This window comes from Esox lucius, chromosome 2, assembly GCF_011004845.1.
Source record: "Esox lucius isolate fEsoLuc1 chromosome 2, fEsoLuc1.pri, whole genome shotgun sequence".
Taxonomy (NCBI): Eukaryota; Metazoa; Chordata; class Actinopteri; order Esociformes; family Esocidae; genus Esox; species Esox lucius.
In genome coordinates, this window is record NC_047570.1 from 26,318,577 (window position 1) to 26,335,443 (window position 16,867).

The window sequence follows — 16,867 nt, forward strand, 5'->3', positions numbered from 1 at the left end:
ACTTGTCTTATCACATGATCTGGTGTTGCTACCTGAGGCCTGCCTGGCTGACTACCCACGTAATTAATCCACGATGAGGACTTCAAAAGTCATGAGGGAATTCCTCAGATTGTTCTGTGGAATCTAATACTTCCAAAATGAAATAAAAAAAATACGTTTTATGTCATATATGTTTTTGTTATACATCTCTTAGAAATGACCTCTACTTCCCAAACCGAACTCCATGTTCGTGCCGTGCGTCTCAGAACAGTGTTAGAAATAGGAACCGACGTCTTGGAGGGGTGCCTCTTTGTCGCCCATACCCCATATATAGTATTATCAACCGTCAAATGTCTTGGAACAGCGAATCGCCGAGGAGATCCATAAAAAATACAAGACTCGCAGAGAACACCTGGCGTCGTTTCCAAAAAAGTATTCGGTATCCAAGGGGATCCAGTAACTCCTCTAGGAAAGTACATATTTGACAGGCTACGGTCAGCTCGAGCTTGCACTCCAGCTTTAAATTCAGCGTGGTCCAGACGCGTGGAGCTCCTCACCTTCTACACAAGTTTGTTTCTCTTGTCAGTAGGCTAGATCAACCCAACAACAGCACAGCCATGGATGCCATCAAGAAGAAGATGCAGATGCTTAAGCTCGACAAGGAGAATGCCTTGGACAGAGCTGAAGGAGCTGAGGGAGACAAAAAGGCAGCGGAGGACAAGAGCAAACAGGTCGGCATCCATAGAGAATTTGGGTTGTCTTTTTACGCGCGGGTGCCATTGACGCTTTGACGTTTAGGCTGGAAGTTTTTTGGAGCGTGCTCTCTCGATATGGATTTAACTATTTTCCATAGAATGACGATTGTACGGATCAGTACAAAATGTTGAGTTAAATATTGTTTGGAAAATCTATATGTTTTGTGTCTGTGTGTGTGGGTGTGTGGGTGGGGGGGGGGGGCGTATTGTTGATAACTATTTTAAACATATCATAATAATACGTTTGGGTTTGATACATGAAATGTAAATACTTTTCTAATAATTAACAATATCTTAAAACATATCGAAGTGTTTGCATCTGTTCCACTCTTCCTTCCTTGTTTATGTGTCTGTGCCATGCTCTTATTTTCCCCTTGCGTTTTAATCCAATTGGCTGATATTCTCCACCATTCATCAGCTTGAGGATGACCTGGTAACTCTGCAGAAAAAGCTGAAAGGAACAGAGGATGAGTTGGACAAGTACTCCGAGTCTCTAAAGGATGCCCAGGAAAAACTTGAGCTCGCTGAAAAGAAAGCCACAGACGTAAGTTTGGAGGAACGGGATAGCATAAACCAAACTGTCAAGTTGTCTTCAAGGTCCCTACAGTCTACTGACATTGAACCTCAAGACATTTCACTTTAAGTGTAGTTATATATAGCCCACTTGTATATATACATACGTGCATTTACATGCAAGCAATAAGCACATAGCCAATATACCAGAACTAAGCGCTGTTTCCTGGCACATAATTGGCAATGAATCACTAACCCCCTAGATGCCTTATAGCTCTTAGAAAACGATTATCAACGCAATTACTGCAGTAAAAAGTGAAGTCACACTATTGGTATACGGTCTCATATATCACGGCTATCAGCCAATCAGAATTCAAAACACCTGGTTTGTGTGTATACATATAGACATGTACGTAGGCCTATGTGGTTATCATTCATTTTGGAATAATTACATTTTAGGCCTGCCATTCGCAGTATTCCACATTACTGATCGAAACGAAAGCCTGAAGACCAACAATAGGTCTGACACATCTTTCTCAATTGCCGCCCTCCTCAAAGATGCAAGTGGGAGGTTAAATTTAGCCGCATGCTTTATATAGTTACAGATGACTTCTTTACACCCTCTGCACCTGTGCGCCCCTTAACCACTTGTTGAAATGCGTGTTGTAAATTACCTCACAACACACATTTAGGATTAGAACCAACCAGTTTTTAAATACTTGTATGATAATTATTTTGTAATATCTTGTCGAACTTAACTTTATTAACATTAAGAATGCCGAAGTGGGCACAACTAATTAGGCTACAGTTAAACCTCCAAATTATGATGACTAATTATAGTAACAACATATATAGCTGCAATATATTCCAAAAACATGTCATTATAAAGGGTAATCAGATTAACCGTGCTAATATAGTTTCTAAGTATGAGATTTGTTTTACTACTTAATGAAATATAGCCTATGACATTTCTAATGTACATTCTTTATAACGTTATAATTAGGCTATCGGTTAATTCCCCAGTGTGCTTATATCATATCATCATTCTCATATATATTTGGAATGCAATACAATATTAAAATATCTCTCTGACAATATATTTCTTTATATTTCTTACTTCCGGTGTTATTAAGCGCGCGTCATATACTCCCCAGGTACGATCTGTAGAGAAAAAGGGACGGGCGTAGAGATTCGCATCCTGAAAGCATTGCTTGTTTATGCATCAAAAATCGTTACAAAAGGGCGTGGGAAATAGAACATTGTTTCCAAACTAGAGAAATGGCTGGGCCAACGTCGTTGGAAGCTGTGAAAAGGAAAATAAAAACCCTACAAGAACAGGCGGACAGTGCAGAGGAGTCGGCAGAGAGGTTACAGAAGCAACTGCGGCTGGAGAGGGATGCGAGGGAATCAGTAAGCACTTGTTAATAATTTAAGACAATTAGTCTGCAGCCTGCCCGCGACAAGTACAAATCTAGTCATCTCGCTTTAACGATAATCAAACTATAGCATTCGTGTTTTTAAACTGCTCAAACGATTGTGTGTGTAATGTGATGCGCGTAAAGGGATGGATAAATGATACAGTGAGAATCGACTCAGTGAAGAAACGTGCCAGGCAGGATGGCTCCAAAATAAACCCATTAACCTGGGCTCTTGCGGTCCATTATGCCCTAGTCTAGTGGTCATACACTGTCACCATATTTATTTACACAATAGGACTCTTTTTATGTTTCAGTTGCTGCTTTGCAAACATATCACTGCAGGCAAACGGTGTACACAATGCTATCCACATTGCATGCGATGCTGGAGTTTAGTGTGAAATTGTTATCCCTTTCCTGTACATTGTTACATTTCCCCTATGTTAGGAAACCCCCTCAAAGGGGTAGTCAAAAGTCACCCCCCACATCGCACTACAGGTCACATACTACATATCAATATAGTGTGACTGTCTTAGTCCAACTGCACTGGGCTAACAGTGGTTTCTCTGTGTAATGTGATCTCAGGCTGAGGCTGATGTCGCCTCCCTGAACAGACGTATCCAGCTGGTTGAGGAGGAGTTGGATCGTGCTCAGGAGCGTCTGGCCACAGCTCTGACTAAGCTGGAGGAGGCTGAGAAGGCTGCCGATGAGAGTGAGAGGTGGGCGGCAGCGTGGAGACGCTGGGTTTCTGTATCATAAGGGGATAAACGCACGGCCATCGTCCTCAAACCTACAGTGGACAGTGAAACTCTCCCTGAACAGGCACAATAAAGACTACATTTAATATGGAAATATCTATAGTATAAAATGCATGTGCGCCGCACAGTGCTAAATGTAGTTTTTTTTGCAGTGTAGATCGTACAGCTTTTGCAGTGTAGATCGTACAGCTTTTGCAGTGTAGATCGTACAGCTTTTGCAGTGTAGATCGTACAGCTTTTGCAGTGTAGATCGTACAGCTTTTGCAGTGTAGATCGTAAGGCTGCAGAACTAATGTCCTCCTGACCTTCAGTTCTGAATGTCCGTACCATACCAGGAATCACACCGTCTGTTGCAATATGTCCAGTAGCCAGATGTATTGACTAGGTACAACCCCAACTGTGTCAGGACAGAACTATGTCCTCCGGTTCCTAAAATATGTTACCCCTTGTGCTCCTCACTTTTAGAGGCATGAAGGTTATTGAGAACAGGGCGTCGAAGGATGAGGAGAAAATGGAGTTGCAAGAGATCCAGCTGAAGGAGGCGAAGCACATCGCTGAGGAGGCTGATAGAAAATACGAGGAGGTGAATTTCTCAGCCATACAAACCATTGGCTGCACCCGTGGATCTCCCCTGTGCGTGTTGTGTGAGATTGACAGCATGTAGACTTAGAGTTCAAACTAAACACGGCTACATGTGTACTGTGACTACAGGTCGCTCGCAAGCTGGTCATCATTGAGAGTGATCTGGAACGTACAGAGGAGCGTGCTGAATTGTCTGAGGGGTGAGACCTTTGGAACCAACAACAAAATTACTGCACACTTCACTGCTTTTGAGACCCCCTGTCATTACCGTAAATGTGTGCCCGCTACCCAGTTATAATGAATGTTCCTCTCCCCCATCTATTTGTCTGTTTCCACCCCTTTCTTTCAATAACACCTAAAATACCAGCAAATGCTCTGAGCTTGAGGAAGAGTTAAAGACAGTCACAAACAACCTGAAGTCTCTTGAGGCTCAGGCAGAGAAGGTAGGTTTCTTGATGCATTCAGGGTTATATCTCCAATGCTAACGATACCATGGAGGAAGAATAAAGTTGGCCCCTCATGTATGTCTGTTATCCATTAAATCAGTAATTGAAGGCTGTATTATGATGACTCCCTGACCTCTGCTCCTGTATGCCACTACAGTACTCACAGAAGGAGGACAAGTATGAGGAGGAGATCAAGGTTCTTACAGACAAGCTGAAGGAGGTGAGTTCGCCTACACATTATCATTGTATAATATTTCTTGTTCACTTTGCCATCCACTTGCGAGACAGAGTGAGCACGTTGGCCTCTGAATCTTATACACAGTAGGACAGAGGAAAGTGTGGATATTGTGGCATGAACAGTATCTATGTGGGAACTTCTTATGAAAATGGGACACACTCATCTTTTCTTGTCTGCCTATTGTGCCACAGGCTGAGACCCGTGCTGAGTTTGCTGAGAGGTCCGTTGCGAAGCTTGAGAAGACCATTGATGATCTGGAGGGTATAGAAATTTTTACTTAATTTCATGTTGTGTAGCATACTGAGGCATACTGCATATTTTTCTACATTCTGTTATTTCTTTCATGTGACAATCTGTGGCAAGTTTTATATTACAACAGGACAGACATTTTCATTGGCACTTTGTTAATGTTTTTTCCTGAAAAATGATTCCATCAAGATACCAAATCAAATCTGACCTTTCACCATCCCCTCTGTGTTGACATCATGTTATTTATGTGGTCAGTTTATAGCAGGTCACTGAAATGGGATCTGTGGTATATGCTGTAGATGTTTATATACATTCTGCACAGTCATTTCTTTGCAGAAACATTCAGTGCCACGGCTTACATTATACTGACCCTCAGTCAGTCTACGTTAGGCTACACTAGGCCAAGGAAACATTTGTCAAAATTGCTTTAATCAGAAATAGAACGTTTCAGACATCATGATGCTGTTTTTGGGACTGGATCTGGAAGGACAAAGAGTATGTGTTGTCATTTGGAAAATGCAGCTACATGCTGTCAATTATTTAATATGTGTATCTCAGTAACCAGTAGCCTTTAACAGGGTTTCAAGTCATTTCAGGTATTTTTACCTTATTCTTTGTCAGTTTGCAATTCTGTTTCCTTTTGTTCAATTCTGTCCTCTGAAAATCCTTTGTTTTTTTCCTAAACCCCCCCTTTCCTCTATCTGTTTTCTCCTGTCCTTTGTTGCTGGCCCCTTCCTCTTCATTACCAACCTATCAATGTCCTCTTCTCCATCACTCCTGCACTCCCTGTCCATAACAGACGAGTTGTATGCGCAGAAGCTGAAGTACAAGGCTATCAGCGAGGAGTTGGACCACGCCCTCAACGACATGACCTCCATGTAAATTATCCCCTGGTTGTGTCTGCGTGTCATGGAAAGCCCCCCTTCCACTCATCATTTTACTACTACTCCCTCTGGTGGCACTTTCATTGCTTTAGTTTTGTTTTGCTTGCATATTTTGTTTCAGTGTCTACTAATAACTATTCCACAGCAAATAGCTCTGGCATGTTTATGGTTCCTTTCTAGTTAGATTATATTATTTTCTTCACATTCATTTTACAATTAGACATAAAACTTTGAAAGCTCTTAAAATATTCTAAATAGATCCCTAGAATGGTATACCACTCAACAGCTTTTGAGTACCTGGCTCTGCTTTGTTGGTTATGGTTTTCATCCTGCATGTCATATCAGTCAGCTAATTCTATTATTTCTCCCTCCAACACATTCTGTTTTCCCCCTCTTTTCCAGTTAAACTGCTTAAGTTACCTCACAACCATCACAGACGCCACCCACTGGTTGAGAGGCCTCTCTACTGCAACTACATGGCAGTATCGCCCAACATCTTGTCCCCTATATATCTGTCTCTTCTATTACACATCTCCTTGGATTGGGCTTCTGCCGTTGCCAACTTACATAAGTTATACAGAACCCTGACTCATTTTGCTTTCTGTAAAATAAATGTTACACCCACACATGTCAGCTGTCCATCCCCTTTTCCTCTTCATTTCTTTATTTGATTCATTTCATTTCTTGTATTTTATTTTTTTCTATGTTTAATTTATTGAAGAGTAGCTTTGAATAAAACCAAAAGCTCCTCTTTTACAAACCTATGCTTTACTGTTTTGGATTAGATTTTGATTCACGCTATGGTCCTATTGTGCTATGAGCTTATAATGAGCTATAAATGAGCTTGCATTTGGTAAAAAAAGCACATCCACATAGATTTGACTCCTTAGGAACTAGACTTGTTTGGGTTAAATCAAAAGGGTTTGATTTAAAAAGGAAAATGGTTTTAACATTCCTTGCGTCAAGGAAATTCACAAGAGAATGGCAATATAGCTCCCAGGTTATTCTTAGCTTAATATTTCCAGCAAAAGGAAGAATAATGAGTTGTCTAGTAGCAGGGATATTCTGTTAACATAATTCAGTAATTTCCCACCATCTCCACACAGAAGTGAGATTTAATTTTCTTTATTGGCAAATGTTACCACACACTAAAGTAGAGGGTGAAGTGTTTGTGCTAGTGGAAGTATTTGTTGTGTATGCAGCCAATGGAGATTGAAAATCATAATTGTTCCTGTACTAACAATTCTTTTCATTCTTCTATTTTCTCTAAACCCGCTTTCTGACTGCAAAGACCCTCTGTACCAGCAGCTTGAGAAAAACCGCCTCCTTTCCAATGAACTGAGAGTGGTATTAAATCAGGATTGAACCAAAACTGGATGTCTTGTGGATTTAGCACAGTTTGAATTCAATTGGCCATATACAGTGCATTTATATTAGAATAAAACTGACAGTCTCTTTATTTATGTTGCAAAACTAAAATCTCTATTGTCTTGGCATGTCATTGGCCATATACATTTCTCTGATGCTATAACAGAAATATAGTTTGCGTGTCTCTGACACAGGAAATATAATTTTCAATTGTTTTAATACATTTATTGGGAAGGAAGTCTACATCATTTGGATGTAGATTTTGCGGAGCATCAGAGAAATGAAATGCATGTTCACTAAAAGAAATGCATGTTCTCGTTGCAGGTAACAAGGGTGGGTTTCACAGACTCAGAGTAAATGGATTTAAGAAAGGGCCTGTTTTGGTTCAATTTATCAACAACTGGACTTGTTGCATGGATCACAATAACCAGATTAGTGGTTACTGTGACTTTGTCGCTGTACATGGGTATTTCCGGGCATTATCAGAGTCTGTAAAACTGACCCCAATGTATGATAAGGTTTGAAATTAGTGGGCATAAATAACACACACTGACTTTGGTTGACTAAAGAAATACACAGGGACCATATTTTATCTTTTTAGCATTAACAATCTTCATTCAAAATGATTGTTTCTGTAAACTTATAAAAATGATTTGTTTTTCATTCTGAAAGGATATAAATGGTCTAGTGTCTGTTTTTTTTATGTTAAAGATCTGGTAATGCATTTACATGTTTACTGGTATATGATGACAAACTTTCTTGGGCTAAAGAGAACACCGGCTTGAAACATGGTGGGTCATAATTCTGACTTACCTACACCTGGTCTGTGATCACACCAACACTCCCCTGTTCAGAGGGCATTTCCATACCTTCTATGTTGAAATCTGTGGGGATTGATAGTGGTGCCTTTTCAGCTCTTAGAGGGACTGAGATCGCTGACACAAGGGACTTTTAACAGGATGTTAGAAAGCAACGAAGACATATGGCTGAGCTGAAAGTTAAAATTCTAGTTATACTTTGATCTTTTCCACTTAATTTATTAAGCTATTATAATGCACATGATCACTCCTGACCAATTAATTAATAATAATAAAAATAATAATAATAAAGCAATAACCGAAGGTTTAGAAATGGGGACTACTTGACTTCTCCAACATGTTGTTGGGTTATTGTATGTTTGTTATATGAATTGTTAATATAGTTTATATTCTGGTGTTGCGGTAATATACAGTCTGTACTGTATACTTAAAGATGCAATCTGGAATTTCTGCTATTATACAAAGAAATATTTAAAATATATACAACAAAGTTTCCAAAAAAGTTGCACAGTCCCAAAGCCAGCATCCGTGATGGTAGGGGGGTGCATTAGTGGCATATTAGTTGCATACATAGCATGGGTGACTTGCACATCTGGGAAGGCACCATTAATGCTGAACAATATAAGCACGTTTTGGAGTTCATAAGCTTGCCGTCCAGACGATGTCATTTTCAGGGAAGGCCTTGCATATTTCGGGAAGACAATGCCAAACCACATTCTGCACGTCTTACACCAGCATGTCATTGGTGCTAAACAAGCCTGCTTGCATTCCAGACCTGTCACCCTTATAAAACATTTGGCGCATTATGAAACAAAAAAAACGACACCGAAAATTTTAGCAGCTGGAATCCAATATCAATAATAATAGCAGAACAAATATAATATTATTTGACACACTGGAAAGAATCACCCAACAAATAAGATAATGTAAGCTAGATAAAAACGGTGTGAAGTTTCACTTATCACTAGATGGCAGTAATCGTGTATTTGCTTTCCCCGGAAACTGCTTTAGTTTCGATATGCGTTAGAGGTTACAGTTCAAACTCAAGAGTCGGTAGCGAACAACATATTGAGAAGGAAATATGGATGAAAACACAGCTTTTCCCGGAGCTTCAGATGAAAGCAAAGCCGAATACATACTTAGCAATGTAGCAGAAGTCGTGGAGAGAATCTTAACGTTTGTACCAACCAAATCCCTGCTCAAAATGACGTGGTAAGTGAAAGATACAGTATTTGCTAACGTTAGCTAACTAGCTAACGTAATTTAACTAGTACAGTACTTCGCATTAAAATAGTAAAGGTCGATTGCTCGATTTGCCATGGTCAGCTAATCCTATCCAGCAAGAGGTTTAATGTTCATCAGTAGCAATGTATGTTTTAATTGTACAAGAAGTTGGTGAGATCTGAGGTTGCTAGCTAACTTGCTAGCTAAACGAAATGTCTGTTTATGCGTTACATTAGCTACGGTACGGTTTTCTTGCCAACTTTCAGGCAGACAACACGTGAGATTTGAATATCAGTTAAAGTTAGCAAGCTTGTCTTAGCTTATGATACGTGCTGCATTGATACCTAAGAAATGCATGGAATCTAGCTAACTGAGGTTATGTAGCAAAGTGGCTAGTTTGTATAGCGTTTATTTGCTTACCACACAGTGGTCGCAAACACATTTTCTAACCACGCTTGTATTGGTTGCGGTGCAGTGTTTGCAAACTGTGGAGGAACTGTGCACGTAGGGTTCTGAGGGTCCAGCAGAACATGACGTGGGTGTCTGCCTCTGGCCCGTCCAACTGTGACGGCCATGCGCTCTGCCCCAAACTGGCTGACGAAGTAGAGGTAAGTTAGACTCATAACGAAATACGACAGGACACGTTTTTAATAGAAATGTAATTAATATAGAAGACATAATTGCATAACAGAAAGCATATTTATATAACATATTATATTTTTATCAAGTAGACTATTAAATATCCTGCCTTACACTTATAGTCTAATTACTGATGTGGAAAAGTCTTTGTGACATTGTTAAATCATTAACATTCTTGAACATGGTAGAAACACATCTCTCAATGTTTGCAGAATATATACATACTGCCCAAAACAGTCTTGGTTATGGTGGACAGTGAGACCTTCAATGGACAAGACTGTTGCTACAAACAAAAAAAGGGTATGATGTTACATTTATAACACTTGTAACACGGTTATAAAAGTGTTAAAAATATATATATATATATGTTAAAGTAGCTGTTAAGTCAACCCCATTTTTTCCTGTAATGAAACAAAATACATTTGTGTGTGTGTGGGGGGGGGGGGGGGGGGGGGGTCGACTACAAGCACTGAGTGGACATGTAACCTGTCCAGTTAAAAAGGGTAGCCTACGTGTTCCATTTTAATTATTTTATTTCAGTTTACTACAAAGGTTTTTCAAACTTTAGTTAACTTAAAGGCCTTGCTGTATAGTTAGGTTGACTGTAGCAAGGTGACTATTCATTTATTCAGTTTGTGTAGTAGTAGTAGTCGGGCTATCCCTGTTTTGGATGACTTTAGAACAATCGGTTGTTTGAAATGTTAAAACCTGTACTTTTCTACATACTGTATGTACCCCTACTTCTTACAAGTAGGCCTGGGGTCTACATAGTTTACAAAACAGGGGCAGGGTCTACAAAACATAATAATTTCCAAAATACAGACCCTCCAAGTGCTCAAGAATACAAACTTAAATGGCTTTACCCTATTTCATAATCATGTGAGTCAATGTGTATCTGTTCTTTTCTCGCAGCTGTGATCAGCGCCCCCGATTTTGTTTCGTTCAGATGTTTGCTTATAAGTTTCTCTGTCCTTCACCCACTCACCCTTGGATAAACTTTGGATTTGAATGTCCTTGACATTATGTAAAACGTTTTTAGTCAAAAAATCCTGGCACTTCGGCAGTTGGGCAGAGAGAGAAAGAGCGTGTGGTTTGGAGGATAGATGAGAAGTTTTGGGTAATTGCCAAAATTAGGTCATCATTCATTTTCTAGACATAAACACTTGTGAGTTGTTAAGTTGGAAGCTTTGTTCTAAATCTTATAGCTTATACCTGAGACCTAGTCCAAATCAAAATGGAATATGTTAACCTGTATCCACCTTTGCAGCACGTAAGTCACATCACGGCCCAGACTCAATTGAGGAGCTGAATGGACTGTTCCCTAAGGGATGTGACATCATGGGCGTCGCCACTCCCGGCATCGTCTGTAAGAAACCCATTCATTTTGTATTCCCTTTCCTACCCCCTGATAACCAAAACATTGATTATTTCTCTGGTACTTATTGTGTGATGTCTGTTCTGCAATACATGTACAGCAATTCATCCAGTTTCATTTTCCTTCAGCTATTGTGCTGTAATTCATGATGCAGACTGCTGGCAGTGCGTGACATTCAGGTCCTTTGCTCTCTGATGTGGGTTCTGACTGAGTGATGCATTGTCATCTAGCAGAGTATTTTATTGTTAACTAGCTCACTTAATAATAATACATTGGATTTATATAGTGCTTTTCTCAGACTCAAAGTCGCTTTACAGGGGAGGTAACAAAACAAACAAAACAAGATTCAGGCACAGATGAGAAGGGAGGGGGGCGTGGGGCTACGGATAGGCAGAAGTGAAGAGATGGGTCTTGAGGTGGGACTGGAAGATGGTGAGGGACTCAGAGTTGCAGATCTCTTGGGGGTGGGAGTTCCAGAGCCTGGGAGCTGCCCTGGAGAAGGCTCTGTCCCCAAAACTGTGGAGGTTGGATCTTTGGATGGAGAGGAGACCAGCTGAGGTATGAGGGGGCCAGATGGTGGAGGGCTTTGTAGGTGAGGACCAGGATTTTGTAGGTGATCCGGTGGGAGATAGGAAGCCAGTGGAGTTGTTTTAGGACTGGAGTGATGTGGTGCCAGGATTTGGAGCGGGTGATGAGTCGGGCGGCTGCGTTTTGGACCAGTTGGATTCGGTTGATGTTGGTAGAGCTGATGCCGAGGAGAAGTGAGTTGCACTAGTCCAGTCGGGAGGAGATGAAGGCGTGAATGAGTCTTTCAGCAGCGGGGGGTGTGAGAGAGGGTCTGATTTACTTAAGCTTATCAGAGAGGAGTGGGTCACCTGTCCACAAGGGATGGTCCACATTAATCTCCCCCTGCCCGATTAGCATAAGGAGCTCAGCTTTGGAGATTGAAAAGAAGCATGGGAACTGTTACGTTGATTGATTACCAGTCTTCTAGGGCTGGCAACCAGGATATGTGCTCTTTGTTCCTCTGTTAACACTAAACTGGAGAGAAGTGACACTCCCATCGACACAGCACTTGTTCGATATTCTTCTTGACCTGTCTTCTTGTTGATCACATTAACATCTCTCTCTCTCTTTCACTCTCACACTCTCTCGCTCTCTCTCTCTAGTGGGGAACAGAAGGGTTAAAATTAAGACATCACTGCAAATTGAACGCTTCTGTTCCTCACTCAAAACTTTCCTTTTCAACTTCTTTGGAAAGGAAAGAAAAAGGTGCAGTGGTCTCTTCATTTTGTTTGCTGCTGTATATACTCATAAATCAATAATCTACGCTTTTCATTCATTTGAAAATTATTTTAATACAATTTGATTCAAAATACGTATTTCAAATGTCATTTCAAAATAATGTCAGAAGTTTAATATAACCTTCTTTGCTATACCATGTTTTGCATTTTTTAAAACACTGCTTTATGAATCAAATTGTATTATAATAATTTTCAAATGAATGAAAAGCGTAGATTATTGATTTATGTGTATATACAGCAGCAAACAAAAGTATATTTTGATTCATCATCACAATAGTTGATTATCAAAATAGTAATGAATTACAACTCTACTGCAGGCTGAAATTAAACCCTTTCCATCCCCTAACCCTTATCTCAACAACCTAACCTTTAGGTCTAAATATATCATAACCCATAATGCCTAAACCAGTTATTGCATTTTTCAGTTTGGCTACCAGATTCAACGGTTATATCTTCACAGTACGATGGGTGTTGTTACCTCTCCCCATAGTTAATGTTGGAATTTGCTTAAACATCATCGGTTCCCTCATAAAACAATGATAGCTTTTTTTTTTTAAGTAATTTGCCCATTTCCTCAATATCAGAGTCTTGACAATTATTTTATCCCCCCCACAGTAACTCCCACTGGCTCCCACTCTGGTGCACCCAAGGAGTTCCAAGAAGGAGAGGCTGGCTACGCTATCATGTTTCCCAGGATGGAGGGAGTGGACATCCGCCCTTTTCACTTCTGCAAGAACACCATTTCAGAGGCAAATCTGGTGGAAGCAGGTTGGTCTGACCGACTGGGAGTGGAAATTCTGATGACCTCATAAGTAATATACTTGTCATTTTCCCACATGAGGGCAGTAAAACATTCAATTGGTTAGTACTGTTTGACATTGTCACTGCTAGCTTTTCTATAGCCCAATACAAACCATGCAGTGTAAAGTTGATCGCTACAAGGGCTGGTTGGTATATGAATGTATGTAAGGAATGTAGCAGTGTTGTGACAGAAGTCTTTCTGCAGCGTGCTAAACACATCCTGACCAATAGCCAACCGTTGTCATGTGTCAGTATTTCCTCTGTGACCTCTCTCTCATCTGGTCAAGTCAGGCCTGGTGAACAACACTGATCTACGGGTGGTGCTGTTGTTTGGCTATGACGCCTTTAAACCCGGAGCTGCTCGCTTCCTCAACCAGGTGCTAGAGCCACTGGCACGCAGCAAGGTTCTCATTGCCGGTGGACATGTGGAGAACGTCTTCTCCCCTAAAAGAAAGTGGTGAGTACCTAAAGGGTGTGTAAGGTGTGCAGTGCTCTTCTCAGTGCTCAGATAGGGGAGAAGTTCCCCTATGGGGTGCTTAGTCCCACCGTCGTCATGTTTAGGGGCCCTCCATTTTTTTAGTATGTTGCTGTGATTTAGTTTTGTTCTTTCTGTCCCTGTGGCTGTGACTTTATTATGGTCTGTCTGTCCCCATAGCCGTGACTTCTGGTCTGTCTCCCTGTAGCTGTGACTTTATTATGGTCTGTCTGTCTCCATAGCCGTGACTTCTGGTCTGTCTCCATGTAGCTGTGACTTTATTATGGTCTGTCTGTCTCCATAGCCGTGACTTCTGGTCTGTCTCCCTGTAGCTGTGATCGGGGATCTTATGGTGTGGTGGGTCTAACCCTGAGCGGCCCCAAGATCCAGGGGGCCAGTGTTCTGCTGGAGCAGGATGTGAGCAGTGCCAAGGCAGCGGAGGCCATCATTCAGAGGCTGAAGGCTGCCAACCTCCCAGAGAGGAACACCCTGGGATTCATGTTTGCCTGCGTGGGCCGTGGACACAACTACTACAACAACCAGCGCAACGTGGAGGCCGACACCTTCCGCAAGGTCTTCCCTAATATCCCTCTCTTTGGTTTCTTTGGAAACGGGGAGATTGGGTGTGATCGTATCGTGAAGGAGGACTATAACCTGTGTGACATGGATTCCGACGGTCTACAGCATGGATACACCACTGTCATGACCCTGGTCCATCTGGGCTGAGGAGCTCTTTGCGTATTCACATTCAAACAAAATGTAGTTAACTCACTCCTGGCTCGTATTTGTTAGGCACAAAAACAAAGGAAAACGAGAAGAACCCGTAAGGTTCCATCCCAGTCACTCCAACAAATGCCTGGCTTGTTTTACATTGCTAAATGTGTATAAACGGTGTGTCCATCTGAATACAACCCTGGCTCCTTAGTTTTGTGAACGCAGGACAAGGGATGAAGGTTGACAACCACATTTGGATTCTGGAGTCTCATGTCTTATCTTATGGTATTAGTGCATTATTATTAGTACATTATTCCCAATGCTACATTTGATCTGCTCCAATACCGGCAAATACTTAGTTCATCTGTATACATTGATCAGTTTGAAACTTTTATAGGTAATATTGTCAATAATTTTGAGTTGTATTACAAGATCCTGATAGGAATCAGTTATAATAACTACAGTTCATAAATCTCATTCAATTAAAATACATTGGTCTTTCCATGTAATTTATTCTAAATTAAACTAACAAATGTTCTTGACCAAATTATTTATATCTACCAAATAAATATCAACACTTGTTTCCCAGTCATTCATTATTATTAATATTTAATATAATTGCATAGATGAACTGATCAGGCACTTGACTTCAGGACTACAAGGTTTAAGAAAAAGCTTACCTTTTAAAATGCCTTTTAGTACTACTGTATAAAACTGTCTTACATGCTATCATCTATTTACTCAAATAGCTTCTGTGGTTTTTGACCGAATCTTCCTCTCCGGTGTTAATACTTGTCTTAATACTAACATATCAGATCGTATTTCTTGCTTCATTAGAAAAGATCGTTTTGAAATTCACATTATTTCATGGATTACAATCTCCAAAATGTATATCTGTCATTATAGAATTCTGAGTTACACATACCATGCACAAACGTTATATTGTAGTTGGCATTATATACAATAATCTGCTTAATTCTTTACATTTTCCGTTTATAATTCTCATTCCTTATCACAGTGTTTTTGTTGTTTATGAATGTATGGACTTCAAGTCTTGTTTGTTTTTTTTGGAAATGAATGTGCAATTTTACAAACGTGTATGTTTGTTTAATTGATTTCTTTCGGTTTGTGTTTAGACTGAAACGCTGTAAGGTACAACTGGAAAGAATGACGGACTAGCATTCTGATGATTTCTTCCCCCCCAGACGCTGACACTGTGGCAATGTAAAATCACTGTTCATATTTTTCCTGAAATGCATTTCTTGGATTGTTTTCACCTTTTGGATAACAAATGTTTATTTTTATTGACATTCTAAGAACTTACATTTTTGTCAATTTCTACATTTTCATTAAAATGTTCAATATATACTGTAATACGGTTCAGTATATAACTTTCACCTACTACACATTCATTCTATATAGGGTTGAATAGGGTTATTGTAGCATTCTTTACATTTTCTCTGGTTTTAATGAGCAAAATGTTTCATACAAGCACTTTTGAATTGTGTGCCAAATTATTTCAAGTTCAAATAAGATCAGGGATCCTGTGGAGGAATATGGCTGCCTTGCCTCGTTGAGCTCTAGCAACTCCTTGTGGCAGCTGTGATCTCAATTAAAAATTGGGGATAAAAAAAAAGGAGTTGGTTTAGGGAAAATTTAGAATTGGGCAATGTTAGGATATCTAGGAGGATGTAAGAAGTACAATGACTTTTTCTTTTAAAGTATTCCAAGTAGCCTACTCCGACTTATAGCAATGTCTCTGAATCTCAAGCCATATTGTCCAGGATCAAGAACTGTGTAGTTTAATAGCTAATTACACATTGTTTTCAAAGACTCTGAACTTGTATAGTCGATCATTTCAAGACAAAACCAAAAGAAAACAGTTGAATCTTATTAGAATTTAAAAATGAAATACATTTTAGGCTATACAATTAAATTTATTTTAGATTAGGTCTCGGACCTCTGCTGCTACCTTCGACCCTTGTTCTAAAAATCTTCCAGTATGGAATCCTACAATGTAGTTTTATGGAAACAGAAATGTACCGTATGTCCTTGCTTCTTATGTAACTGGCATAGCTTACTTTTTTCAATGGCTTTATTATAGTCCACAATGAATTCATCATATAGACCATTTTCTTAATTTCCTTACTCAAAGCTTAACCAGAAGACGAGCAAGCGTTTGAAATAAAGGCTGCGAAATAGCCATGAGATTGATTGATGTGCGCTCTAACCATCAAAAGTCCATTCCTGGTAAACCGTTCAACCAATTGGTAAAAATATAGTTTATTCTCCCATAGTTACTTTATTTTTGGAAACCTTACAAAATAAAG

The 16,867-nt window shown here is 40.0% G+C and overlaps 2 protein-coding genes across 5 annotated transcripts; both read left to right on the forward strand.

Annotated features, from left to right (window-relative positions):
* The first annotated feature begins 401 nt into the window (after positions 1 to 401).
* Positions 402 to 7,861, forward strand: tpma (alpha-tropomyosin). Of its 4 annotated transcripts, XM_010891227.5 has the most exons (10): positions 409 to 710; positions 1,153 to 1,278; positions 3,248 to 3,381; positions 3,886 to 4,003; positions 4,132 to 4,202; positions 4,370 to 4,445; positions 4,606 to 4,668; positions 4,878 to 4,947; positions 5,735 to 5,813; positions 6,222 to 6,579. In XM_010891227.5, exons 1-10 carry the CDS (start codon positions 597 to 599, stop codon positions 6,223 to 6,225), a joined length of 855 nt encoding a protein of 284 aa, XP_010889529.1. In that variant the 5' UTR covers positions 409 to 596; the 3' UTR covers positions 6,226 to 6,579. The 4 variants fall into 4 exon arrangements, with proteins under 4 accessions (XP_028981053.1, XP_010889529.1, XP_010889531.1 ...); XM_029125220.2 differs by lacking the exons at positions 5,735 to 5,813; positions 6,222 to 6,579 and adding an exon at positions 7,111 to 7,861 and having other exon boundaries at positions 402 to 710; XM_010891228.4 differs by lacking the exons at positions 409 to 710; positions 1,153 to 1,278 and adding an exon at positions 2,421 to 2,657.
* A 640-nt stretch (positions 7,862 to 8,501) lies between these two features.
* On the forward strand, positions 8,502 to 16,064 carry fbxo22 (F-box protein 22). The gene is made up of 7 exons (XM_010891230.4): positions 8,502 to 9,217; positions 9,705 to 9,837; positions 10,081 to 10,168; positions 11,136 to 11,234; positions 13,163 to 13,315; positions 13,640 to 13,805; positions 14,156 to 16,064. Exons 1-7 carry the CDS (start codon positions 9,087 to 9,089, stop codon positions 14,547 to 14,549), a joined length of 1,164 nt encoding a protein of 387 aa, XP_010889532.1. The 5' UTR covers positions 8,502 to 9,086; the 3' UTR covers positions 14,550 to 16,064.
* The last annotated feature ends 803 nt before the right edge of the window (positions 16,065 to 16,867 follow it).